The 27,052-nt window shown below is 43.7% G+C and overlaps 1 protein-coding gene across 2 annotated transcripts in view; it reads left to right on the forward strand.

The window, feature by feature from the left end:
* EDARADD (EDAR associated via death domain) overlaps positions 1-27,052 on the forward strand; it is a 64,293-nt gene that overhangs the window by 16,718 nt on the left and 20,523 nt on the right. For both annotated transcript variants that reach the window (XM_069571604.1, XM_069571605.1), the window contains exons 3-4: positions 3,285-3,324; positions 9,655-9,713. In XM_069571604.1, the coding sequence (XP_069427705.1) occupies positions 3,285-3,324; positions 9,655-9,713 (99 nt within the window). The remainder of the gene's footprint in view (positions 1-3,284; positions 3,325-9,654; positions 9,714-27,052) is intronic.

Genomic DNA, 27,052 nt, shown 5'->3' on the forward strand with positions numbered 1-27,052 from the left:
TAGCCTGTTACTAAAGCTATGGGTTCTGTAGAGCAGCGGTCCCCAACGTTTTTGGCACCAGGGATCGGTTTCATTGCAGACAAATTTTCCACAGACCAGGTGGGGATGGATAGTTTGGGGATGATTCAAGTGCATTCTATTTATTGTGCACTTTATTTCTGTTATTATTACATCAGCTCCACTTCAGATCGTCAGGCATCAGATCCCAGAGGTTGGGGACCCCTGCAAAAGGGTTACTTAATTCACCCTACACACTGCCTGACCTGTGATTGTCTCGCTGTCCACTAGATCCCTTGACACCAGGGTCTGCCTTCCTTGGGGGCCCCCTCCTTACAGCTCAGCTTGAGTCCTGGCTGCCTCTCCTCACTCCTCTATGACTCCAGGACAAATTGCCTGTACGGCAGCTTCCCTCTATTCGTTTGTTGGGGCTGCCTGACAAGGTCCTGCAAATGGACTAAAAATCAAGGGCTGTGCTCCCTCTGAAACCTGCAGGGAAGAATCCTGCCTTGTGTCTTCTGGCGGTTGTCGGCAGTTCGTGGTGTCCCTGGGCTTGTAGGATGCTCCCCTCCTCTCTCTTCCTTCAGTGGCACGTGGCCATCTTCTCCCTGGTGTCTGTGTCTCTTCTCTTCTTACAAGAATGTCTGTCCTGTTAGATGAAGGGCCCACCCTATACCAGTGTGACCTCATCTTAACGAATTCTGTCTACATTGATTCTATTTCCAGTAAGATCACAGTCTGAGGGACCAGGGGTTAGGACTTTGACGTATATGGGGTGTGCACAGATTTCAACCATAACATTCCTGCTGCTTTCAGGATTAAATTGATAGTCCTTGACATGGCACATGAGGTCCTCTTGTCTCAGCGTCCCAGTCATGTGTAGCTATTTGCTGCTCCTCGGATGCCCCACATCCTCTCACCATCCTGGGATACCCCTAATGCTGGCCCTTGGCCGCTTCCTCACCTAGTGAGCTCCTATGCACCCTGCCACTCAACTTAAGCATTCCTTACCTGGAAAGCCTTCTCTGCCTTATCCTGGGGCCTTCAGCTGTTGTCTTCTCTATTTTTTATGCTATTGTGTGGGGATGGTTTGCTTGCCTGGCTTTCTGCAAGGCCGTGCCGACCATGTTTTTATATGCAGAGGTGGGCACCAAGCAGGCGGCAGTGTTTGGTGAGTCAAGCTTCCTGAGATCCTAGAATGGCACCACAATCCCTTCATCTCACTTCCAGGGTCTTCCATGGAAACCGGCTCCAGTATTTCATATCCAGCATCTCACTTCCAGGGTCTTCCATGGAAACCGGCTCCATTATTTCATATCCAGCTGTGTCTTCCTTTTCCACCCCCAGCCTCATCTCTGCTGCAGGCCGACCAGTCTTCCAACCACCTGGCCTTGATCCTCTATGTCCACCACCTGCAATGGCCATGCTGAGTCCTGGGCACCCCTAGGCCCGCTCAACTGTCAGTCTGTCCAGGAAACCCACACTTGTTCGTTCTTATAGACTGAACTTAGTCAAAACCTTGGGATGGTCCCTTCTCTTCAAACACTCACAGTCTGAGAAAATACTTTGAAAAGAGTCTGAGAAGTATTATAGTACAGGTGTGTTTTCCACATTGAAGGGGGCAGAGTATGGGGAAGGATTTAGTCTGGGGGGAAAGTATTTGACTTTTAAGTTCTTTCTGATTGATTTTTTTTTTTTTCACTCAAGATTGTGGTGTATTAAAGCAAAAGGATTCAGATTAAAGTCAGCCAAAGGAGGAGGAGCGCAGGTCAGGGCCCAGGAGAGTTGCAAGCAGGTGGCTCTCAGTCGCCCTCTCTGCTGTGTGGACAGTGTTTACCGGTCCCAGTGATGGTGTGTGACGATATACACAGAGTACTGACAACTGGGGAAGCTCATCCTGCCTTTGGTGTCCAGAGTGTTCTTGGGGCTCAGCTGTATAGACATGCTTGACCACCAGTGTGTCTGACCTTAAACCCCAGGCCCTTCAAAGGTTGAACTGATAACATAAAGAAGATTAATTTCTTTTGTGGAAAGAGGTTGGAGGCTTCTGCTCCAAAGAAACTCCAAGGAAAGGCATTTAAAACAGAATCCCTGGATGCCCAAGTCCCTTCCATAAAATGGCATAGGACTTTAGTCCAGGGGTTAAGACTACCTGATCCCAATGCAAGGGGTACAGGTTCCATCCCTGGTCGGGGAACTAAAATCCCACTTGGGCATCCAGAGTTTGGTATCCATGGAAGGTCTTAGAATCAGCCCCTCAAGGATACTGAGTGACGACTGAATGTCAGCCTTCCTTTAACTCCTGGTCAATAAGCAAAATTAAATACATAGATGACAATGCAAACTCGAACATCCATAGAATATTGACTATGTTAAGGAAGCCATGTTAATTTTAAAGCTTAATAATGTTAATAAACTCAGGTGTTTTTTCCTTAAAACAAGAATCTCTGGTTCTGCATTTCTTTTCCTCCTCTTTCCAAGGAAGACAGTGGTGAGAGCTACAGGAGGGTTGGGAGGTGCAGCTTTGTTTAAGCTGGAGAGCCATGGACCCAAAGGCCCAGAGGAAATGATGGTGGAACTGAGGCAGGGTCAGAGGCAGGCTAGGGAAATTGGGCACATTCAAGCTTCTCTCATAGAAATCTGCAGAAAACACCTACATTGTGTAATCTGAAGTAGAAGTTTCCAGAAGCTTAGATACCTGCATATTTATCAGTACCAACACAGAAATATGTGATTGCAAGAGCATTTGCTATTTTGAATTCCCTGCGACAGTACTGCCCTCAGCGAAAGCACTGGGGAACTGTGCCTGATTGTGCAGAATAGGGGACTGATCTTCGTGCAACTTACGGGATAGTTACCTTTTCAATCCTGTCGACCCAGGACAGAGCTCTCCAGTTGCGAGAGCTGCCCAGAATACATGCTTGTTGACCCAAATGCGTGTCACACAAATGGTGAGAAAAGACACGCCAGTCCCTCAGTTTTGAGCTGCAGGAAGTAAAATAGCACTGCAGACAAGAGAGGAAGTGTGGTTTAGTGGTCAGAGCTGAAGGCTTATTCTGTTTCATGTTCTATCATTGACGTTTCATCAAATCTGATTTCATCTCTATAAAATTGAGGATAAAAACAAGCCATGGGTCAGGCCTATGGATAAATTCAAGGCTAAAAACTTGCAAGGCTTTAAATGAAAATCATGATTTTCCCAAGACAAAGCTTTCTTTTCACTTTGATCTTCTAATTGACTATGGTGTTTAAAAAAATAATTTTCCCCTTTTGTTGGTTTTCTACAGTCAGACAAGTATCCCATTCAAGACACAGGACTCCCTAAAGGTATGTACAGTTAATGCAACAACTTGTGCTTGTGATTATTCTCCTGTCCTGAACAAAGCACTAGTCAGAGTTAAGCTTTCATTTGTTAAAACTGTAGAACAGAAACATACTGATACTTTAGTGCCTGATTTGATCATCTGTAGTATGAATTTTTTTATTAAAATCTAGAAATGACTTTAGATCGAATGATACATCAATTTCCTATGGTGTTTTTGGTGTGCTTAAAATGAAGACAACCAGGACTGTGGGTTGCAAGTGACAGAAATATAACTCAAATTAGTTTAAAAAGCGGGGGGGGGGGGGGCAGGGACTTCCCTGGCAGTCCAGTGGTTAAGACCCTGAACTTCCAATGCAGGGGACACAGGTTTGATCCCTGGTTGGGGAATGAGGGTCCTGCGTACTGCATGATATGGCCCCAAACCAATGAAAAAAGGGGAGGGGAAGGATTTGGTGGTTTAGAGTCTCTCAGTCTGTTAAATCCAAACATTTAAAATGGTGTCTCAGGCTCTCTCTCTCTCCTTTCTCTTTTTCTTTTCCTCGTCTCCTTCTTCCTCTTCTTTCTCTCCCCACCCTTCTCTCTGACTCTCAAGCCTCAGCCTTCTGTGTTGACTCAATTCTCGGGCCAGTTTTCCCCACGTGGTGGGAAAGATGGTCTCTGCCACCTCCAGCTTCACCTGGTGCTGCTTACGACAGTGGAACAAGAGGGAGCCTTTCCCCTGCACACATGGCTCAGTTTTAGGGGCAGTTGAGACAGGAGCAGTTTCGTCATGGGGCGATCATATTGATTGTGGTCCTCAGGAGGATGGAGGGCTGACCAGGTCTGAGCCTTGAGGTTAGATGGTACATGTAGAGGGCATGGAGACAGTTCTACTCAAACCACAGGTTCCGTTGCCAGACAAGGGGAAGGGGATGCTTGTCAGGTCCCAAAGCAAAAAGAGCTTTCTTTCATGATCCACAGATTAACATCTCAGATGTGGTGCAGACGCATCTGAACGGAGCCTGAGCCTGTCCAAGGCTATAGTCTGCAAGGCTGTATCCAGTAAGGAGAACGAGCTGGTAGCCATCACGCTGGAGCACTTACCTTATGTTCTGCTGACAACCGAGGGTGAAGGAATGGGGTGGGGGGCAAGCAGATCTGACCAGCGTCAGAGTTGGCAGGGCCTCCCCGGCTTCCTGGAGAGAGAGGACTTCCCAGCACAGCCTGCTGTGGGTTTCCCCAGCCTCCTTGTGGTGATGGGTATCACAGGACTGCCAAGCTGCAGGTCGGAAGGGAGCTCCCTGCCAGGGCCCATCTGTGGTCAAGTCTGTGGTTCTGCTGAGTCCCCTTCTCTCCTTCTCTGCTCACCAGACTCCTCCCCCTGCTTCCTGAAATGACGTCAGCCCAGTGTCGCCCAGGAATGGCAGTAGTATAAGGGAAAGAGCCTGAAGGCCGCCTTTGAGCCCAATTCCTGGTTGTTCTAGGGGAGGCTGGCTTCCTGCATGTTTCCTTTCCCTTCCTCTTCTCCCTGAATGACTTCTCAGCATCCTGAATTCCCCACCCTGTGACTGTCTAGTTCAGCAAGAAAGTGAGAGGCGCAGGCCAAGACACCAGCATAGACAGGAAACTATCCTGGGTGGTATTCACTGGACTTCAGGGAGGGTGCAGTGAAGAATTATCTGGGGAGCTAGTTTAAAATGCAGGTTCTGGGCCCTGCTTCTCCAAAATCATCATGTGGTGGGTCTAGGATCAGGCCCAGAAACCTGTAGGGTTTTTTTTTCCACGTGTTTGTTGTTTTCTTAATTGGAGGATAATTGCTTTACAATGTTGGATTCGTTTCTGCTGTACAACGAATCGAATCAGCTATATGTATACATATATCCTCTCCCTCTTGAACCTCCCTCCCAAACCACCCCAATCCCACCCGTCTAGGTCATCACAAAGCACTCAGCCGAGTTCCCTGTGCTTACTGCAGCTTCCCCACTAGCTATCTATTCTACACATGGTCGTGTTGTAGGGGAGGGTGAGACACAGGGGAGATTAGGATTGATACCTGTGTTTCAATGCATACCTGAGTGAGTGGGTCTCAGACCTCCCTTTGAGAGCCTGCCCAAGAAGTTTCAAGAACGTGGTGCACCCTCCAATGGGACACGTAGGAGAGAACCGGCTGAGAAACCTCGCCAGCTCTGAGAGGACTCAGCAGATGACTTCACAGCTTAGGACCAGGTAGATCCCACCTCCCAGGGTGCTCGTGAGAATGGAACACAAGAATAGTGCCTGGCACCCAGGAGCTTCAGACAGGGTGGAGGGAAGTCTGGCAAGAGAACTGGGATCAGTCAGGGTTGAGGACTGTGGAAAGCTCTCACAGCAGAGGTGAGAGTGGAACCACTGTTTTAAGCACAAGCCAAGCCGCAGTGACTGGGAATGCATTGCCATGGTTTGATCCATCTGAAATCTTCTTTTTAAAATCATCTTGAATGTGATTTCCTGTTTTAAGAGAAAAAGATCATTGCTTAGCAGTCTGATAATACAGTAACTGTACTGTAGCTGTTTCTTCAATAATTTAAGTTTTACAAAACCTCAATTAAAACGGTGGTGAGTTGACAAGTAACATGACTGTTAAAAACCATACTCTAGACCTTTCCTCTGTCTTTATTCGTGGGGTAGAAGAGCATTATTAAGCACATAATTTTTCTCCGAGAAATACATGATCTTAAATGTAATGAACCATGTCTGGAAGTTTGAAAACTTACTCCAACATTTGCATTTGATAATACAACAATTTAGTGTCTGCAGTATCTTGTTAAAGATACCATAATGGAGCCAATATCAGTATTAAATGATTATGGTAATTTTCTTGTTGTTTTTAGGAATACAAAGCCCACATAAATTAGTGAAGAGGCTAATTTATAGATTAAAAGTGAATGTAATCGAATTATATTAAGTACAGATTCAGACTCTGACACGTAAGTGAATTCTCCGGGGCTACTATATTTAATAGAGGAGTCATTTGTAATTAGCTTGAACCATTTCCATCCGATTAAAAAGTCTTCAAAATATATTTTCTTAAGAAAAGAAGCATGTTTCACAAAATCTTTAATCCTAATTCTAGTATATTCCTAGTTTCCCCATGGACAATATAACACTGTTCCTCAACATGGTCCATACAAAAATGGGTCTGAATTTTGTGCTTTTTACCGTAAATCAACTGTAGGCATCTAGTGTAATTTCAATGATCAGCATATTTTTGAGGTAAAACATGCTATAATCCTTGTTTTCTCGGGAACAAATGTGTAGCTTCTGCCTCCCCTGATTTTAGAGATTTCAGGCTGTTCATTATGTCAAATGTCTGTTATAGGTTCTCTGTGAGAGTCTTTAGGCTCTAAACTCAGGACTAATTTAAGATTGGGGTTCACTTTATTTCATGAATTCCTATATCTTGTAGAAACTACTGGCTTGAGGATTCTAGAGGGAAAGTGGCTCTTCACATTTTGAGAGAGAAATGTCTTTTGAAAAGAATTCTGATATTTCAGCTGCTATTCCTAGTGAGGGGAAATTGTACAAAAATATATTTGATTTAATCAAAATTTTATCACCTTCATTTTCTGAGTTTCATTGTTCAAAAAAATTATATAGCAAATATAAAGTGAAAGAGAAATAGACTGATTTTATTGTTAACAATTTTGTGTAATTTGAACTTCAACATGGGTGATATTTAGAAAAATTTGTTAACAAAATGTAGTAGTTCAGTTTGGAAAAGTTAGGAGAAAATAAACAAGTACTGAGGAAATCGCTAAAATAATTCGGAAGTGTTGGGTTGGCCAGTAAGTTTGTTTGGGTTTGTCCATAGGCTGTAACAGAAAAACCCAAACGAACTTAATGGCCAACCCAATAAAAATGTCTGCCCCCAAACAAGCAAGCCAATGTATTGTATTTTATGATTTCTCATTTTGCCGATTGATTGATGGTATTTTGCTATTAAGTTTGTTTTACAATGAAACTAAAAACCTCTCTCGTCTGCGTGATATGATGTTACCTGGTCCCACTCATCCCACCAGCTCACTGCCTGCCTCCCACCCAGCCTTGACCCAGACTCTTGGCAGTCTCCTGTTACAGCAAACCAACAGTTAAATCCCCTCCCCCAAGTTATAATCCCCTCCCCCAATACAAAGGTGACCATTCTTCGAAACTTTTTTCTTTACTGGAGGGTGGATGGGAGGGAGAAGGTTACCACCACAGGAGTGTTTGGGAGGCCATGTAAGAAAAGTTGCCTTTTAATTTCAAGTTAACATTGTGTTGGGAAATAAAAAGCCCTGCCTTTTCAAAAGGGCTTGGGTAACGGTGATGACATTGGCCGTTGTGAGGGGCTTCCCGGGTGGTGCCAGTGGTAGAGAACCCGCCTGCCAGTGCAGGAGACATAAGAGACATGGCTTCGATCCCTGGGTTGGGAAGATCTCCCGGAGAAGGGCATGGCAATCCACTCCGGTATTCTTGCCTAGAGAATCCCATGGACCTGGCAGGCTCTGGTGCATAGGGTCACGTAGAGTTGGACACGACTGAAGCAACTGAGCATACACAGCACGCACGGCCATTGTGAGAATTAATATGACTGGAAAAAAATGTCTGTCACTGTGAAAAATCACTTTAGAATGCACCTGAATTCTATGGGGGTACTTGTTAGGTGTCAGATTTCTGGACTCCCCGAAGTTCCAAACCAGAAAGTCTGGAGGTGGAGCCCAGGAATCTGTATTTGTTAACAGAGAGTCAAATGATTCTCATGCAAGAGAACTGGAACTGTATCATGAGGAACACAAGCCTAGGTGAGATCTCCACTGCTCCAGCTTAGAAAGATATGGTGTAGGGATTTCCCTGGTGGCCCCGTGGCTAAGACTCTGCCCTCCCAGCACACAGGAGCCGAGTTTTATGCCTGATCAGGGAACTAGCTCTCTCATGCTGCGACTAAAGATCCTGCTTACTGTAACTGAGAACCAGTGCAGCCAAATAAATTAAGAAACAGGTACCATATGGAATCGTAGTAAAAGATTGTGCTTTTAGTTTAAATTTCACAGATAATAATATTAAGGGAAAATGACCTTTTAGTCAGAATCATGTAGGCAGCAATAAATATAGCCCCTTACATGAACAAATCTATCAGCTCAGTCTGTAGTAGGTCAATGCATGTTACAGAATGTAAAAATAAATAATGGATGAATCAATCAGTCATTCAGTCCTAACTTTTGAACCTTGAGTTAAGTGATTCTCTGTGTAAGGCTTTATAACTCTAAAATTTTACATGCCACTAAACTTTTGTTTCATAGTATACTGTATTTCTGTCAGTTTTCAAGGTCAGTGTGATACTGAATTCTATGGTTAAAGAGTAAAATCTAATGAAAAAATTCAGCTTTTTTTTTTCCCCATATCACATGATATGTGGGACCTTAGTTCCCTAACCAGGGAAGGTACCTGTGCCCCCTGCAGCAAAAGTGCAGAATCTTAACCACTGAACAGCCAGGGAAGTCCCCCAGATCAGCTTTTAATGTATTTGTCTTCACCACAAATTGGGGAGCTGTGAAGTTACCACATATGTAAGACAGCGTAAGAATGGAATTTCCTTCCTCACAATTAATTATGAGAAGTATTAGATGTTTCACATGTCTATTATATTCCTCTGACTTTCACTGGCAATTCCCACTTTAGAACTGAAATGGTTTCAGTTTGACTTTTAGGAGGCTGAGCTATCAAGATAAGTATAATCCCACTCCCTGATCTCTGAAGGGCTTAGTAAACTGTCAAACAGCCAACACCCTGGAATCTGATGTGAGATTATCAGAGGGGAAAGTTTGAATCACCTGCTGTTCACTACGTTGGCCAGGGAGGGATCCTGCCATGGGGCTATGAGGATGGCCATGCCCAGGACATCTGGAGCCTCATGGCCTGCGGGAGGACGACGCTGCATGCCACGCAGGGTCATACAGGGGCTGTGCTTGGGAGCAGAGTGAGCAACCAGGGGCTGCGGGTGACAAGGCTGTCCTATAAACGGGTGTGTGCCCCAGGGCTCCTGGGGAAGGATGTAATTGTCTGAATAATTCAGTGGTCTGGCAGGGAACCGAAACCCACCCCTCAGGAATAAGCAAGGGCTGTGCCTGATCCTCTTGAGAAGGAGAATTGTTTAGCTGGGGTCTTGTCCACGGGAGCAGAATGAGGAGGGGAGCTTGTAACTGGGCCACTCAGGGTCCTCCTGATTTTACCAGACGTAAACAGAATGTAATATTAAGTCTTCATTTTAGGCCTGATACTACAGAGCATGTGCTTTCTTCGTCAAGCTTAGCATATTTTCTTTTTTTAATCCGTAGAAGAGGAGTGTGATCCAATTACTTTGAACTGCCCAGCAAATTCCGATGTGCAGCACCAGGTAAGAATAATGTCAGTTATATTTTTACCCCTAGGCACTTGGTAATCCAACTAGAATTTATTTAGTAGTTATCTTCTAGAGCTTTAAAAATAAAGAACAGGATTTTTGGATAAGTTTAGAAATGATCTTTAAGAATCCCAGTAATGTGGTGTGTCTATATAGCTTCTGTTACTTTTAGTAACTGGGTAGCTTTACTCTTTGAAATAAATATTATCCATATGCCAACAACAGACCATCAGTGTTATTGAGTTAGAAAGGAAAGTTGCTTTCTTTTGCCTGTTGTTGGTATGCAGTGGATGGGAACTTTTTCTTAAAGCCTCAACAAAACTGGGTAGTTTCAAGACATTTTTGTAATGTTTTATAAAACTTCTACTGCATTCACGTACCAAGTTTTAACATATTATTGTAATTGTCCTTTTACAAAATACAGCTGTTGTTTTCTGCTTTTAAAAGAGTGCTTGTTATTTTAAACTTCAGATCAGACAAAAATGTACCAAAATGTTGAGAATCACTTGGCACCTTCTGCTATTCACCTTGCGAGGAACAATAAGTCCCCTACATAGGAATGAGATCTATTCTGAGAGCAGTTTGTAAGTCTGATTTGTTCATAAGTCCAGCAAAGTTAGCCTAGGTACCCAAGTAACATGATCGGCTATATAGTACTGTACTGAAATAGTTTTATAATACTTTTCATGAAAATAATATATAACAAAGCAAACACGAAAAATAAAACATTTTTAACCTTACAGTTTAGTACTTTGAAAAGTACTGTAGTATATAGTGCAACAGCTGGTGCTTCTTAGCACCACCAGCTGCATCACCGCTGCTTTTACGTTTGCTTCCAGACATCCTGGGCTTGAAATAAAGGCACTGTACTACTGCCCACATACAGTAATGTACAGCAAAGTTCACAAAAGCACAGCCACTTTTAGGGGATGCACACACGTGACAGTGTACATCAGACACGTGAACTAATTTATGTGATTGGACGTGTGAACGCACATTCGCATCTTTGAAAGTTCTCAACTTGAAGGTTTGTATGTAAGGGGCTTACTGTACATCCTTCCAGAAGCTTCTCTGGGTCACTGTGTGCTTCAGTTACTTCTGACACTTCCCAGTCTATCTCTGTTTACTCATTCAAAGCACATTGGCAAAACTACACAGTTCCTCACATCCGCCTAACTATAGTTAGGACATTAAAAGTCTCAAAAAGGATGTTTTGCCTCAAGACAGACTGGCTGGGTCCTGCTCTCTCTGTAGTACCAAGTTAATTGTTAACAAGACTGATTTGAAGCTTACCTTGCCTGGAGAATCCTACGGACAGAGGAGCTTGGCAGGCTGTGGTCCATGGGATCGCAAAGAGTTGAACACGACTGAGCGATTAACGTTTTGTTTTTTTTTAAGTCTTGCTGTTAAAGCATCAGTCAGTAATAAATCAATAATAGTGGTATTCTTAGATAATCAAGTCACTTTTGTCGTAAAGCAGACTTATACAGTAGTTGATAAGATAAGCAATTTTAACCATAAGCATAGTTGTCTTGAAAATTGTCAATGGTGCTACTTCTAACTGTAACTTGGCAGTCTTTAGTCACCAATTGGGAATACCATTTTCTTATTTATTAATCCTGATACTCAGCATTTTCCTTGGAATTATAACCCGATGCTGGACTTTGACAGTGACTGAATTTCAACTATTTTAGTGAACTTTAGGTTCACAGAAAACTTGGTATAAGTTTTTCCTTTCTTGCAATCCTTAATTTGTTTAACAAAGTTTTGCTTCTCACATTTTTTTGTGACAAGATACAAGAATGTTATGTTGTTTGTTTAGTTTTAGGGATTTTCCAAAATCATATAAGATTAGATACAGAATATATTTTAGGACACTGTTCAGTATATTTTCTAACCTCTCCAATGCATGAAAATGAAAAGTCAAAGTGAAGTCGCTCAGTCGTGTCCGACTCTTCGTGACCCCGTGGACTGCAGCCTACCAGGCTCCTCCGTCCATGGGATTTTCCAGGCAAGAGTACTGGAGTGGGGTGCCATTGGCATCAAGTATAGACTATCTTCAAAGATGGAAAAAGGATTTTTCAACTAAAAAAGCAGGGTGCGTGCTCCGTCACTTCAGTCGTGTCCGACTCTTTGCAGCCCTATGGACTGTAGCCCACCAGGCTCCTCTCTCCATGGGATTTTCCGGGCAAGAATACTGGAGTGGGTTGCTATGTGCTCCTTCAGGGGATCTTCCTGATCTGAGGATCAAACTCATATCTGCCTGCATCTCCTGGATTGCAGGCAGATTCTTTACCCACTGAACCACTTGGGAAGGTCCCCCACCCCCAAAAAAGGGGGGGACCTATTTGAGACTTTTATTTAAGTTCTGTTTTAAAACAGGAAGTCATATATTCCCATAAAAAGTAGCACTGTGCCCACTACTTCAGTTGGTTGTTTCTTTGCATAATCTGTAGGACTTGTTCTAACCGCTAGGGATCCAGAAAGAATCTTTGAAACCAACTTGGCAGTTAGAACAAAGACAACTCACTAGGGGAGAAATGTTTAAAAAAAAACCACACAACAGCACTTAATTTTCTGTAGCTCAGACTTTAAAAGCAAGTTGAAAATACAGTCTTTAGACTATTTATCATTTGCTGTTTCTTTGATTTTTCTAATTTATAAACTAAAATCCATTTCTATGTAAGATCTAATTTTAACCAGGTTTTTTGAATGATGTCAAGGGAAAACATTGTGATGTCCTGTTTGTCAAAAATGGAAAACTGACATCTCATAAAATTTCATAAAGGGTCCTTTTCTTTTAGTAATTTGGAATCAATACCCCATCAGTTAGAATTATCCTACCTGTCCAGTTTGTTACAGCTGGTACTCACCAAGTCTGTGTCCTGAGCTTGGGTATTCTTAAATGTGCAATGCTCAGGGTGGGGGTTGAGGTGGTGGTGGGGGGCGTAGGGAGGAGACCTGACCCAAGCAGAGCTTCTAGGCTTGTTGAACAGCAGCGTACACAGCAATAGATTCTAGATGTGGTTCTGGTTCCGCTGTTTAAAAAAATTTTCATGGTTCTTTATGTTTATAGAAAATATTTCCCAGAACTTTTAAATCAATAATAAAATTTTAACTACATGCACACATGTATGGCAAATGATAGCAGAGCAAAATTTGTTTCAGTATTTAGTTAAGAATCCATGCCAAGAGGAGACTGAGATAATAAGAAAAATAGTAACTATGAGGATGCTAAGTTGGAGTTAGAGGTTATGAAAAAATGACTTTTTCCTCTGTTTATGCTGGTTATTTGGTTTTACCAAACTATAATTTTTTTTTAAGTTTTAAAAACCACATTAAATGATTGGTATTGGTATTATTGATATTATATTGATACCATACCATATTGATATGGTATCATTAGTGTGGTACTAAAATATAATGTTGCTAATGAGGGAAACCACTGTAGGGTGTATAGGAATGCTCTATATTATCTTCTCAAATTTTCTGTAAATCTAAAACTATTTTGAAACATACATACACTCACACGTATAATATTTTTTAAAATTTATTTTTCTTTTTTGGCTGTGCTGCACAGCATGTGGTATCTTATTTCCCTGATGAGGGATGGAACCCCCACCCCTTGCTGGGGAAGCAGAGACTCTTTTTTTTTTTTTTTAACTTTATTTTACTTTACAATACTGTATTGGTTTTGCCATACATCAACATGAATCCGCCATGGGTGTATACATGTTCCCAATCCTGAACCTCCCTCCCACCTCCCACCCCATACCATCTCTCTGGGTCATCCCAGTGTACCAGCCCCAAGCATCCTGTATCCTGCATTGAACCTAGACTGGTGATTCATTTCTTACATGATAGTATACATGTTTCAATGCCATTCTCCCAAATCATCCCACCCTCTCCCTCTCCCATAGAGTCCAAAAGTCTGTTCTACACCTCTGTGTCTCTTTTGCTATCTCACATACAGGGTTATCATTACCATCTTTCTAAATTCCATGTATATGTGTTAGTATACTGTATTGGTGTTTTTCTTTCTGGCTTACTTCACTCTGTATAATCGGCTCCAGTTTCAGCCACCTCATTAGAACTGATTCAAATGTATTCTTTTTAATGGCTGAGTAATACTCCATTGTGTATAAGTACCACAGCTTTCTTATCCATTCATCTGCTGATGGACATCTAGGTTGCTTCCATGTCCTGGCTGTTATAAACAGGAAGCACAGACTGAACCACTGGACCTCCAGGGAAGTCCTGAAACATACATATATTTTAAAAACCACACTAAATAGAATTTAGAATCTACAAAAATGAAAAGACTCATCCAACATTCCACCACTCTAATATAATTATTTTTGTCATTTTGAGATATTTCTTATATATTTTTATCTGGATAATTATTTTTAAAAAAACCTATTTGCAGACAATTTTGCATCTTGCTTTTGTTGTATAATATGATCTCACAAGTTTTCATCCAGTTTGAAAACTGGATCTCATTTCGTCCAGTTTGCTGCACAGCTTTACCATCCATCAATGGCTGCATGATACTGTCACCTCTGATATTTATTGATAACAGAAATAGACTTGAGGATGTGTGCCTAGGGGCAGGGTGAGAGCACGCCTCATAGAAAGAATGCTCTGAGGAGAGTCAGCGACAACTAACTTTGCCTGGAGCTGAAGTATTGGCAGATTGAGGCAGTGAGGCTGGAAGATCATTTGGATCCAGGACCCTAGAACCTTAAGTGCCAGAAGGAGGCAGATGGAAAGTGTTGGTGGCTTTCAGGGATGGTCCTGTGACCAAATCTGCGACCCTGGGAACTGGAGAGAGATGAGACTCAGCCTGTGAGCAGAGAGGGATGCTTCAGTAGAGGATTAAGGGGGAAGATAAGATTTGTGTGTTGTTAGGACTGAGACTGGGTTTTCCTGATGGCTCAGATGGTAAAGAATTTGCCTGCAATGCAAGAGACCTGGGTTTGATCTCAGAATCAGGATCCCTTGGAGAAGGGAATGGCTACCCACTCCAGTATCCTTGCCTGGAGAATCCCATGGACAGAGAAGCCTGGCTGGCTACAGTGCATGGGGTCGCAAAGAGTTGGAAATGACTGAGCGACTTTCACTTTTTAGGACTGACAGTTGTCTGTTTATGGACTGCAGAAAAAGGAGATTGAAGTCTGTAGAGTTGAGATGTGTGGCAGGAAGTGATTGGTTTAAGATGCCTGCTTCAGGAGGTTACAGTTGAAGCCCGAGAGGAGGATGAGACTGTCAAGGAGAGAGTCCGTGTTGAAAAGCAAAGAGAGGTGCCAAGGATGGAGCCTTGAGGAACACTTCCATCTGGAGTCCAGAGGAAGAAAAAGAGCTGAGAGGCAGAGAGAGGAGTGGCCACAGAAGAATGCTGTGTGTGGTGGAGGCATCTGTACTTTGCAACACTTTCCCGGTCGATACTCAAATGTTTGCTGATGGTCTCATTGTCTCTCCCCATGAGCCAGGGACTACTATGTCTTTTGGCTCATAAGTGTATCCTCAATGCCTAGCGCATAGTAAGTCTCTATGTACGTTGAATAAAGACAGAAAAAGGTCAGGGTTGGGCATTGCTTCAAGTGCCGAGGAAAGTACTGTCAACATCATCTTGTAGTCAAGGGCAGGCCCTACAAAGACCCCTTTGCATTTGTCCTTTCAGATGTTACTTTCAGGAAGGACCTTTTAGGAAGGAACTCAGTTATAGGGGCCAAAACATAATTACAAAAGGCTTGAGGAGTGAGTGGGTGATAAAGTGTAGTTTTGTCAGATTTACTAAGGTAGCAAGGAAAATTAGTAAGCTTTTTTTAAAGATGTTAGAAAACATGGCAAAAGTTTCTTTTTCTAAGGATGGGAAACAACAGATTTTAAAGGATATGGTGTCACTAGGAGTGTAGAGATTAAAGGTTAAGAGGGAAAACAGAGAGAAGTGGAATAATTAATGGGATTTGTTTTCCCTCGGAAGGCAGAGAGGATTAATTTTCTTAGCAACTATCTACCAGTAAGTCCTTAGCATTTTCTATTGGAGAAGACACAGCACACTGATTTCCCTCAGGGAATTTGTAATCTGGCAAATGAGATATATATACACCCATGTTAGATAAATAAAGATACCAAAAACACAGAGGGAGGAGTTGGATTTTAAAAGTAAGAACTTCAACACTTTTTCAGAGGCAGGACGAAAAGAAGGGTTAGATGGGAGAAAGATAGAAACTTCTTTTTTAGATGTAAAGGCAAGTAGTTGAGTTAGTCAGTGTCAAATTTGAGTTGTGCCTTGAATCATGACATGTGGATGGAGCAGGAAGAAAGGAAATCCAGCAAAGATATCAGGGGACTAAAGAGTTTGTTCCATTCATACAGCACTGAGGCCATAGGCCTTCTTGAACTTGGTAGTGGTGTGACAGTGTTTGATAAATGGGAAATAGATTGCAAGAGGATAGATGATGACACTTCCATCCATCCACCCACCCACCCATCCATCCATCCATCCACCCACCCACCCACCCATCCATCCATCCACCCACCCACCCATCCACCTACTCATCCATCCACCCACCCACCCATCCATCCACCCACCCACCCATCCATCCATCCATCCATCCATCCATCCATCCACCCACCCACCCACCCACCCATCCATCTACCCACCCACCCACCCACCCATCCATCTACTCATCCATCCACCCATCCATCTACTCATCCATCCATCCACCCATCCATCCATCCACCCACCCACCCATCCATCCACCCACCCATCCATCCATCCATCCATCCATCCATCCATCCATCCATCCATCCACCCTCCCACCCACCCACCCATCCATCTACTCATCCATCCAGCCATCCACCCATCCATCCATCCACCCACCCATCCACCCATCCATCTATCCATCCATCCATTCATCCATCCACCCAGCCACCCACCCATCCATCCACTATTTGAGTTCAAGAATGTATCACCACTACTGTTAAGTGCTAGGGGTGTACAGTGATGCACACTCAGAGCTTTCAGTGAAACTGAACATTTTTAAATCTCCCACATGGAAAGCTGAATCAGAATGTTTAAGCTAAGAGCCTCTCCCTTAGATTCTCAGAGTGTCTCAGCACAGAAATATAGAGAGAAAAGAAAAGAGAGAAGACACTGACTGAACTCGTTCAATAGGTAAGCAAGCTTCTTACCTGTTGAAGAGAGACAGACTTGTTTCTCCCACTTTAGCGTACCTGTCTCTCCACGGTCCATGTTCTCTCTAACTGCTACCATAGGAGGTGCTGCTCCAGGGGAGGTCTGGAGGGCCCGGATCTCCTAGGCACTTGGAAGTTCCGGGAAGAGTCTTCCTGTGAAATGATGGGATGGAAACAGAGTCTTAGAAATGTTATTCTCATAAGTGGCTTGTCCAAGGGGTGGGTAGGAAGAAAAACTGAGGCCAGGAGACACCAAGGGGCTATTGCAGTCACCCAGGAAGATCATTTGCCCAAGGGCCTGGGTGTGGTTGTGGAGGGAAGAATGGAGAGTGGGGAGTGTAATTCCAAGACATCCGTGTTTGCTTGCTGGGGCTGCTGTCACAAAGCACCACAGAGAGGATGGCAATAACAGCAGAAACGTTTCACCGTGTGGAACCTGTGAGTCTGAAGTCAAGCTGTGGGCAGGGTTGGTTCCTTCTGAGAGCCGTGAGGATGCGCCAGGCCTGTCTCCTGGGTTTGTAGCCAGTCTTCCGTTCCCTGTGTCTTTTCCCCTCACCTTCCCTCTGGGTGTGGCTCTCTGCTTTCGCATTTCCCGATTTGGTAAAGACACCAGTCATACCGATTTAGCATTCACTTTCATGACCTCATTTGACTTAATTACCTCTATAAAGAGCCGTCTCCAAATACAATCACACTCTGAGGTGCTGGAGTTTGGACCCCACTATATATCTTTTAAGGGACACCATTCAACCTCTGTGAATGCTTGCGGGAAGAAAGAACAAAATAATACATTTTGGAGATGTCAGGGGTTCATTGTCTGATAGGACTTGAGACTGCAGAAGAGGAAAGGGTTACAGATCTGCTTCAGAGAGTCCCAGCAGGTGAGCAGTGCCTAGTGGGGTCACTGTTGAAAAATAAGAAAATGGCTTCTCTGGGAACTCAGGGGGAAAAAAAAGTGAATTCATATTTTTTTAAGCTCTTAACATATCCCCAAGGGACTTCCCTGGCAGCCCAGTGGTTAAGGGATCACCTTCCAAGATCCCACTTACCTTGCAGCCAAAAAGCCAAAAAAAAATCACTGGAAGGGGAGTGTCCAGATTGGGCGGGAGTTGCCATTTGTTACAGGGAATCAGAAACAAGCTATGTTGTGTTCAGGGTGCCAGAACACGTGGTGGATTTTTGAGAAGTGTTACAGGAAGCAGCATGAAAGGCTGTAGATGTGAAGTCTCCAGGGGTGGAGAGCAGGTGCTAGTTCAGGTTCGTGGCCTGCCCTCCTCCACAGCCCCAGAGGCCACGGTATATCCGTGTGATCTACAGAGGACTCTTCAGCAAGGTTCCTCCCTCCAGAAACCACATAGGGGCTGAGCGGGCTGGACATACGCACGGGCATCTAGGCCGTTGGGGGTTCCCAGGACTCTCTTCCTGTATAAAATCAGTCCTGTTATTTGGGGGGCATTCGCAAGACCATCCGGAGAAGGCAATGGCAACCCACTCCAGTACTCTTGCCTGGAAAGTCTCAGGGACAGAGGAGCCTGGTAGGCTGCAGCCCATGGGGTCGCGAGGAGTTGGACACGAGTGAGCGACTTCACGTGAGCATGGAACATCATTTGCACATAGAAAGTGCTTCAAACATTGGCCCTGGGAAGGGGCGGGGTCTTGTATCGTCCGTTGGCTGCTATTTGATCCAGCAATATAGGCGGCAGTGAGAATCCTTGAGGACAGATTTTACAACTTAGAAGAGGGACTTCCCTGACGGCCCAGTGGTTCACACTGGGGGTGGGGTGGGGGTTTCCAGTGCAGGGGGGCATGGGTTTGATTCCTTGTTGGGAAACTAAGATCCCACATGCTGCAAGGCCGAAAAATTAAAACAGTAAAATAAACAACCTGGAAGACAGCTCCCACAAAAACCAGATTTAAATTTACTTTTCTCACTAAAAGCTATCTGTCGCGTGCATGCTGTCGCTGCAGTCACGTCTGGGACTTTGTGACCCCATGGACTGTAGCCCAGCAGGCTCCTCTGTGCATGGGATTCTCCAGGCAAGAATACTGGAGAGGGCTGCCGTGGCCTCCTCCAGGCGATCTTCCTGAGCCAGGGATCGGACCTGTATCTCCTGCGCCTCCTGCATTGGCAGCTGGGTTCTTTACCACTAGCACCACCTGGGAAGCCCGAGCGTTATTAGTGCCCACCTGTGATCTGTGTAGACAAGTGAATGGTCCTGGAACCTGACTGCACATCAGAATCACTTGGAGAACTTTTACGGAATATTGATGGCTGGCTCTTATCTTGCAGAATCTTGCAGAAGTGGTCTGGAGTAGGCTCCAACCTCTGATATTTCTCAGTGTTCCAGGACTTTGTGTAACTGGGGTGAGAAGGGCTGGGGTAGACCATGTGTCCACAGGGTAAAACAACCCAGACACGTCTTCAGCATCACCTCTTCATCTGGCACAGATGCAGACTGCTCCTTCCTGCCAGCAGGTGGGCTGGTTAGCTGACTCTTAGGCCCAATAATCCAAGAAACACACATTGGAAATGCTGATGTGCTGTATTTATGAATGAGTTTAGGTTATTTTAGATGTATTCTTCACCTAAATATATGTGTTTCTGATGGAGAGTATGTGCAGATGTCCCCGACAGAGATGGAAGAAGCTGTCTCTGGGATCCATTTCTCACTTTGCTGATAGGAAAACAGAGGTCCAAAAAGTTGTTTTTTTCCATTGCAGAAGCAATGAACATATCACATGTGTATTAGTTTCCTAGGGCTGTCGTAACAAAATCCTGCAGACTGAGTGGCTTAAACAGAAATTCGTGATCTGTCAGCCTGGAGGCAGAAGTCCACATGTCATCAGGATTGGCTCCTTCTAGGCGGAAAGGCAGAATCTGTCCCAGCTCTCTCCCTTAGCTTCTGGTGGGTGACGCCATCTTTAGCATTCTTTGCCTTAAAGAAGCATCACCATTAACATTTTTAGGTCAAGTGTTGTTCCAAGCACTCACCTGCATGAACTCTTTTAATTTTATTTTTTTTTTAATAATTTTTTAAAATCCTAACAGCTGGAGAGGGGAATATCTCTTTTTAAACTTTTTATCTTGGAGTACAGCCGATTAACAACATTGTGATGGTTTCAGGTACACAGTTAAGTTACTCAGCTCTACATATACGTGTATCCATTCTCCCCCAAATGCTCCTCCCGTCCAGGCTGCCACATAACGTTGAGCAGAGTTCTCTGCACTATACACAGGACCTTGTTGGTTATTCGTGTTAAATACAGCAGTGTGAACTTTCATTTTCAAAATGACCCTATGTGGGATATACTGTTATTCTGCCCATCTAACTGAGGCACAGAGAGGTGGAATCATTTGTTTAAGATCACACAGCTGTTGCATAGTAGAGCCATAGGTAGTCTGACTCTGGAATCCATATTTGGAACTGTAACCAGCTTACCATGGTCTTTGGAGCTAGACAGACCTACCAGGTCCCTAACTCTGCCACTTAACTATATCACTTTGAACAGTCAGTTCACTGCTCTGTTAGTTTCCACCTCTGAAAAATGAGCATAGTAATATGTCTCCTAGCATCCAGTAGACTGGTTAGTATATTTAAATGGAGTGGACTCCATACAGTAGTTAAATCTCTCATCCAATTCACACCTTTTCTCTTCACTTCCAACTCAAGCTTGATTTGAAATGCTGAGGCCCCCAAAGAGGGGCAAGTGGCCTTGGTTCTCCTCCCCTTCCGCAGCAAGTGGGAATAACACTGCAGTTACCTGATCTGGGCAAACCATCCCCAGCTGAATGTTCACATTTGCCTCCAACAGCTAACCCCAGGTCCTCCTGTCTCAGGCATATGTTCTGCACCTCTTACCTTGGGCAAGGTCCCACACAGGGTAGGTCTCCCAGTGGCAGAGCGGTTGGGACTGTGAGCATCCACCGGTCAACAAGCAGCGGGCTAGGAGTGAGAGGCCATTTCCTCCTTTCAGCAAGCACCCCTGACAAGCGGTGATCTTGAGGCCCCCTTCACTTGGCTTGGGGGTGGGACAGAGAGCCGTATGGATAGAGGAAGGAAAGCAGCCTCAGCTCTCAGTTCTTCACCGATTCCTTCAAAGAAGTCTCTCCCTCTTGTATCAGCTGAAGGCTGGTCCTTCGGAATTAACCGGGCCCCTCTCTGTGGGAGGTGTGCTTCCCGTCCTCCATCCTGTTACACTCTGTGCCATAGAGCCGCTTGAGCTTCCTGATTACTTTGAGCTTGTTTCACTGTTCTCAGTGCTGCTGTGGTGGATGTCCATGCGTCAGTCCCCACCTTTAAGGCTATGTATTTCCTTAGACTCCTTTTACATCTCTATTAGGTTAGACCTAACAGACCACACTGCCAGTTCTTCCACTAAGCAAGCTATAAGGGCTTGAAGTCTATTTCTAGTCATAAATACCGCCAAATTTAAAAAAAAACATGCTGTCTTCTCTATGGAAAGCCTAACAACAGCTAACTGATTTCTTCAAAATTAAGCCTTTCAAAGTGTAATGTTCCTCATTATGTTACTCTGAGTCAGTGGAGGGGGTGGGAGCACAGGGAACATTCACCCAGTTTTAAAGCACAGACTAGCCCACTGATAGTGTTACACCAAGTATAATATGATGGCCAAGACACTGAAGCCTAAAAATTCTCAGTTATTGATTGATGCTAGAGTTGCAGCCCCTGGAGATGATTAATTTTGTATCTTATTAATTTACCAACCAAACAGAAGTCTTTTATTTCTAAGGACACATGCTTTGCTATCTTAGGCAGGACTCTCCCCCCACCCCATAATACCCTCTGGACTCCCCGCTTCCTCCCAGGCCTTCCACACACCCTCCACTGTGACAGAGGCTGGAGTCCCGTCTATGTTGTACCTTATATCCTGACCTTTTTGCCACCTGATACTAAATCCGAGAGAAGGCCTGGCCTTGCTAATCCTGACCATTTAGATAGTGGGTTTGGACTTAGATGCCCAAATTGACAACTTGGCATTGCTAGAGCTAAAGTGGGGGTGGGAGGCATAGAAATCACATTGTTTCATCGAGGGGACTTGAGCCAGTGGCTGAGCGGCAGAGTTGGGACCTGGCGCCTTCCTCATCAGTGCCCCTATGCCTAGCATTTCTGATCCATAGCAGTTGGTGTTATCAGTTGTTACTGGGCCTCTTTCCTGGCCTAAACCAGGGGAGATTTTAGGCTTTTCCACAGATCTCAGTGCTGTCAGTCTGGCAGACCACTAGTGTAAAAACTTTGGAAACAAAATTGGTAAATAGAGGGGTTGCTCTTTTCTTTAAATTAGGCTGAGAGGTGGCTGGCAGAATCCCATCCGGCAGCCTCATTGCCTTGGCAGAGGTAGCAGCCCATCAGACCATCTGCAAACCTGGAGCAATTACATGTGTTTTAATAACAGGGAATGGGCCCACCAGCAGTTGCCATGGATGGTGTGTTCTGTGAGTCAGCCCAGCAGGCCCCTACCTGCCCTCCTTGATACGCAGCAATCCTTTCAAGCTCCAGCAAGATCTGTTTGATCGATTGGCGAGTCCTTTTGTTTGTTCTCTCAGGGAAAAGCAGATCATTAGGCATTTAGAAAATATTCAGTAGTTCCTTACTTCACCCTGATGTAAGTTTAGAGATGTGGAACCAGATAAAACTAGAGAACTTTGCCCAGAACCTACATTTGGCATTTTTCAGGTTTTTTTTTTTTTCAATTGTCAGATATTGTCTCCTGGTTATTAATCAGATTTTCTTACTTCTTTGTATGATTTTTAAATTCTTTTAAAGATTTTTTTTTACGTAGACCGTTTTTGAAGTCTTTATTGAATTTATTACAATGCTGTTTGTTTTATGTGTTGATGTTTTGTCCTGGAGGCATCTGAGATCTTACTCCGGGACCAGAGATCAAACCTGCACCCCCCTGCATTGAAAGGGAAGTGCTAACCACTGGACTACCAGAGAAGTCTCCTGTTTGTTTACTAATTAGTTTATTGGATCGCAAACACTGTGAATTTTGCATTACTGATCTGGATTTGTTTTTATTTTTTTTGAGTCCCTTTGTTTTATTTTTGGCTGTGCTGCTCAGCTTTCAGGGTCTTATTTCTCTTATTGAACCTGGGCCCTTGGCAGTAGAAGCGCAGAGTTGCAACCACTGGACTGCCCAGGAGGACCTTACACTTGGTGTTTTTAACTCTCATGAGAGGGACTCCCTTTAGCTTTACAGTCACCATCTCCCAGTCCAAACAGATTGCACTTTCTTGAACCAGTAATTTATTTATCCTGGATGTGACCTGCTTGCCTCCTCACTGTGCTCAGCCATCCATGGGAACCATTGTGTCTGTGGTGGATTATCCCCAAGGATAATCCCTCCCATGTCTCTGACCCAGCCTAGTCTCTTTTCTTTTTTCCTCCCCCTTGCTGCTTCTGTCCATCAACTTAGCTGGCAACAGTCTCAACTCATCAGGCATTTTGGTGATGCTCTTGCTAATTTGGGGTGGAACCTGTCTGGCCCAGTCCTAGGCTGTCTGAACCAGGACCACCTCCTCTCTCTGTCTTTGATTCCTGGAAAATGATGAAATGTGAACTGTTCCTCCCACCACAAATTTATGCCACCCAACTACAGTCATCATCTCAGAACCTTGAGTCCTTTTGTCTCTAGTGAATATTCCAGATATGAAATGTTAAAAGAAAAATCATAGTACTCTAATTTGATAGAACCTATTAATGTCTGTGTCTTTGATTTATTTATACTTTGGTACCAAGTCAAAAGACAATATTTGTGATAAGACAGGTACATGCTAAAGGGCAAACATGACTACTTTCTAGACTTCATAGTTATTATCCTGAGAGCAGCAGAAAGAGTTTACTAACCATTAAAATTGTACAGCCCTTTACTGTTCTTAATTTATTTTTTAGTTATTTTTATCTTTTGGCCGTGCTCCACAGCATGTAGGGTCTTAGTTCCCTGACCAGGGATTGAACTTGTGCCCCCTGCATTGGGAACATGGAATCTTAACCACTCGACCACCAGGGAAGTCTCTAGTTCTTTACTTTATCTGCTCTAATCGACTTCAGTTCAGTTCAGTTCAGTCGCTCAGTCGTGTCCGACTCTTTGTGATCCCATGAATCGCAGCACGCCAGGCCTCCCTGGTATCACCAACTCCCGGAGTTCACTCAGACTCACGTCCATCGAGTCAGTGATGCCATCCAGCCATCTCATCCTCGGTCGTCCCCTTCTCCTCCTGCCCCTAATCCCTCCCAGCATCAGAGTCTTTTCCAATGAGTCAAGTCTTTTCCAATGAGTCAACTCTTTGCATGAGGTGGCCAAAGTACTGGAGCTTCAGCTTTAGCATCATTCCTTCCAAAAAAATCCCAGGGCTGATCTCCTTTAGAATGGACTGGTTGGATCTCCTTGCAGTTTTAGTGGCTTCTATTCTCAGACACGACTAAAGCGACTTAGCAGCAGTATTTTCATTATCATTCAGTGCTCTGTGAACTATAATGACTTTAAATTTCACAAGTGTGCTACATTTCACTTAAACTTCCGGTTGGTGTGGAAGCTGCCCTCATTCGCAGTTGAGACTGTAAACTGATAGAATTTTCAGGAAACTGCTTGGCAGCATCTGTTGCTTGTTGATGCAGTGATCCCCCTTGAAGGACTTGATACTGGAGACATCTTTGCAGAGTGCGTTTGAAGCAGAGAAGAGTTGCTGGTAGCTTACATGCACATAGGTAGGAGGTGGTTGATGAATGATGGTACTTTGACACAGAGTAATATTAAGCCATTGAAAAGAGGAGAGACTACTGACCTTAAAAGATATTCACAATATAATATTAAATAAATGAAATTGTAGACTAATATGGTTTTGGGCTAAACAACATCTCTAGGTAGGTTTTGAGTGTGGCTATCAATAAGGAATGAGGAAGGAGGCACTCCAGATTGTAACTAATGATCTCTGGGGAAGGAGCTGGGATGAGAGATTAGGGGACAAAAAATTTTTGTTTCACTTGTTGCTGTTTTGAAAAATAATATAGTTTTGAATACTTGTTATTCGTGTTTTTGGAATTTTCTTCAAAGAAAAGTGAAGGGTTAAATCATACCCATTTAGATGGTATTTTGGTTCAGTAACCTTTTCATATATTGGCCCTGCATATGAAGCCAAGCAGTCTTTCTTCAGCTAGCAACGTAATTATGCAGGAGAGGAAAATCAGAAACTGAAATGAGGAGTTCTCAAACACCCTTCCTCCTCTGGAACCTTCAACTGGTCTGTGCTCTAGCATTGCTTGTATCCTCCAACCCAGGATTTGTGAAGGAAAAAAGCACAGACAGAACCTCCCTGCCTCGCAGTAATATCCATGTCCTCACTGTCTGCTGGCATTTGCACATGCAAGCCATAATCTCCTGTAAAATACTTCATGATATTTCTCAGCAGTAATCGTCTAATGCTTTATACACAGAGGGAAAACCCCGCCCTCTGTATCTCTGAAGCCAGAGGCGAGGTATGAAATTATACCTGAGTATCCGTGCCTTGAAGTCGTGGAAAGAGCCGCTGCAGTCTTTGACTTTCACTTCAACTCCACAAGTAGCAGGTCTTCCTTGTCATTCGATTGAGATCTCCTTGAAGAGAAGAAAGAACTAATGTACACAGACGCACAGATTTGCTCTCATCCTAGCGGAGCACTGGAACATTCATTTCAAAATCCCTTTCTTCCAGATTTAGTTCTTTCATCCTTAGCGAAACTTGCCCTGTTCCTGGAGGTCTCCCTTGAGTTCCTGCCCACCTTTGTGTTCCCTTGGCACACTGCATGTACATTTTTCACACCCTTTTCCTTGTGGTTTGGATGTTTATGTGTGTGTCTTGGTCCCATTACTGGATCATAACCGGCAGCATCAGGGATTTGTTTCCAGCACTGAGTAGATGCTTGATGAACATATTGACTGAAACCCATTTCTAAAAGCCGGTTCTGAAATACAGGCGGACCTCGTTTTATTGTTCTTTGCCTTTATTGCCTCTTTGCCTTTGCAGAGATTGCATTTTTTACAAATTGGGGCAACCCTGTGTCCAGGAAGTCTGTTGCCACCGTTTTCCCTACTGCATTTCCTCACTTCATGTTTCTGTGTCATGTTTTGTAATTCTTGCAATATTTCAGACTTATTCATTTTTTTGTATGTGTTATGATGATCTGGGAGCGGTGATCTTTGATGCAACTGGTGCAAAAAGAAAATGACTTGCTGAAGGCTCCGATAATGTTTAGTATTTTTTAGCAATAAAGTATTTACAAAATTTTTATTTTTACATTCTGGCACGCCACGAGGCACGTGGGATCTTGTTCCCCAACCAGGAATCGAACCCACGCCTCCTGCATTGGAAGTGCAGAGTCTTAACCACTGGATCAGGGAATTCCCTAGCAATAAAGTATTTTTGAATTAAGGTATGTAGATTGTCTTTTAGATAGAATGCTTATTTAATAGACTATAGGATGGTATAGACATAACTTTTATATGCACTGGGAAACCAAAAAATTCACGTGGCTTAGCTTATTAGGGGGTGTCCTTGGTGGCTTTTAATTATAAAGAATCCGCCTGCCAGTGCAGGAGACGTGGGTTTGATCCCTGGGTCTAGAAGATCCCCTAGAGAAGGAAATGGCAATGCACTCCAGTTTTCTTGCCTGGGAAATCCTATGAACAGAGGAGCTTGGTGGGCTACAGTCCATGGGGTTGCCAAGAGTCAGGCAGGACTTAGTGGCTAAACAATAACAACTACCTTATTGAGTTATTCAATTTATTGTGGTAGCCTAGCACTAAACCTGCAATATCTTCAGACTGTGCTTATATCCTTCCAAATAGATATGTCCAGCTTTCCCTCTGTATATTATACTTCAGTAAGAAATAAAAATAAATGTAAACAGTTATTACAGTTGTAATTGATTTGCAGGAAAAGAATTGAGTATAAACTGCTTTAGAAAAACCCAGCAGGAGACTGATAGTCAAGTCCTAATGTGTAGAAGTGAATAGTCAGTAAATGCATTCAGAAGAGTTACATAGAACACAGGTCTATCTTGGGAATTCATAGCACCAAAAGGTGCTTGCTTGCAGTGGCAAGCGATGGGAGAAAATTTAGAACAGTCTAAACC

The sequence above is a fragment of the Ovis canadensis genome, chromosome 25 (genome assembly GCF_042477335.2).
Source record: "Ovis canadensis isolate MfBH-ARS-UI-01 breed Bighorn chromosome 25, ARS-UI_OviCan_v2, whole genome shotgun sequence".
Classification (NCBI taxonomy): Eukaryota; Metazoa; Chordata; class Mammalia; order Artiodactyla; family Bovidae; genus Ovis; species Ovis canadensis.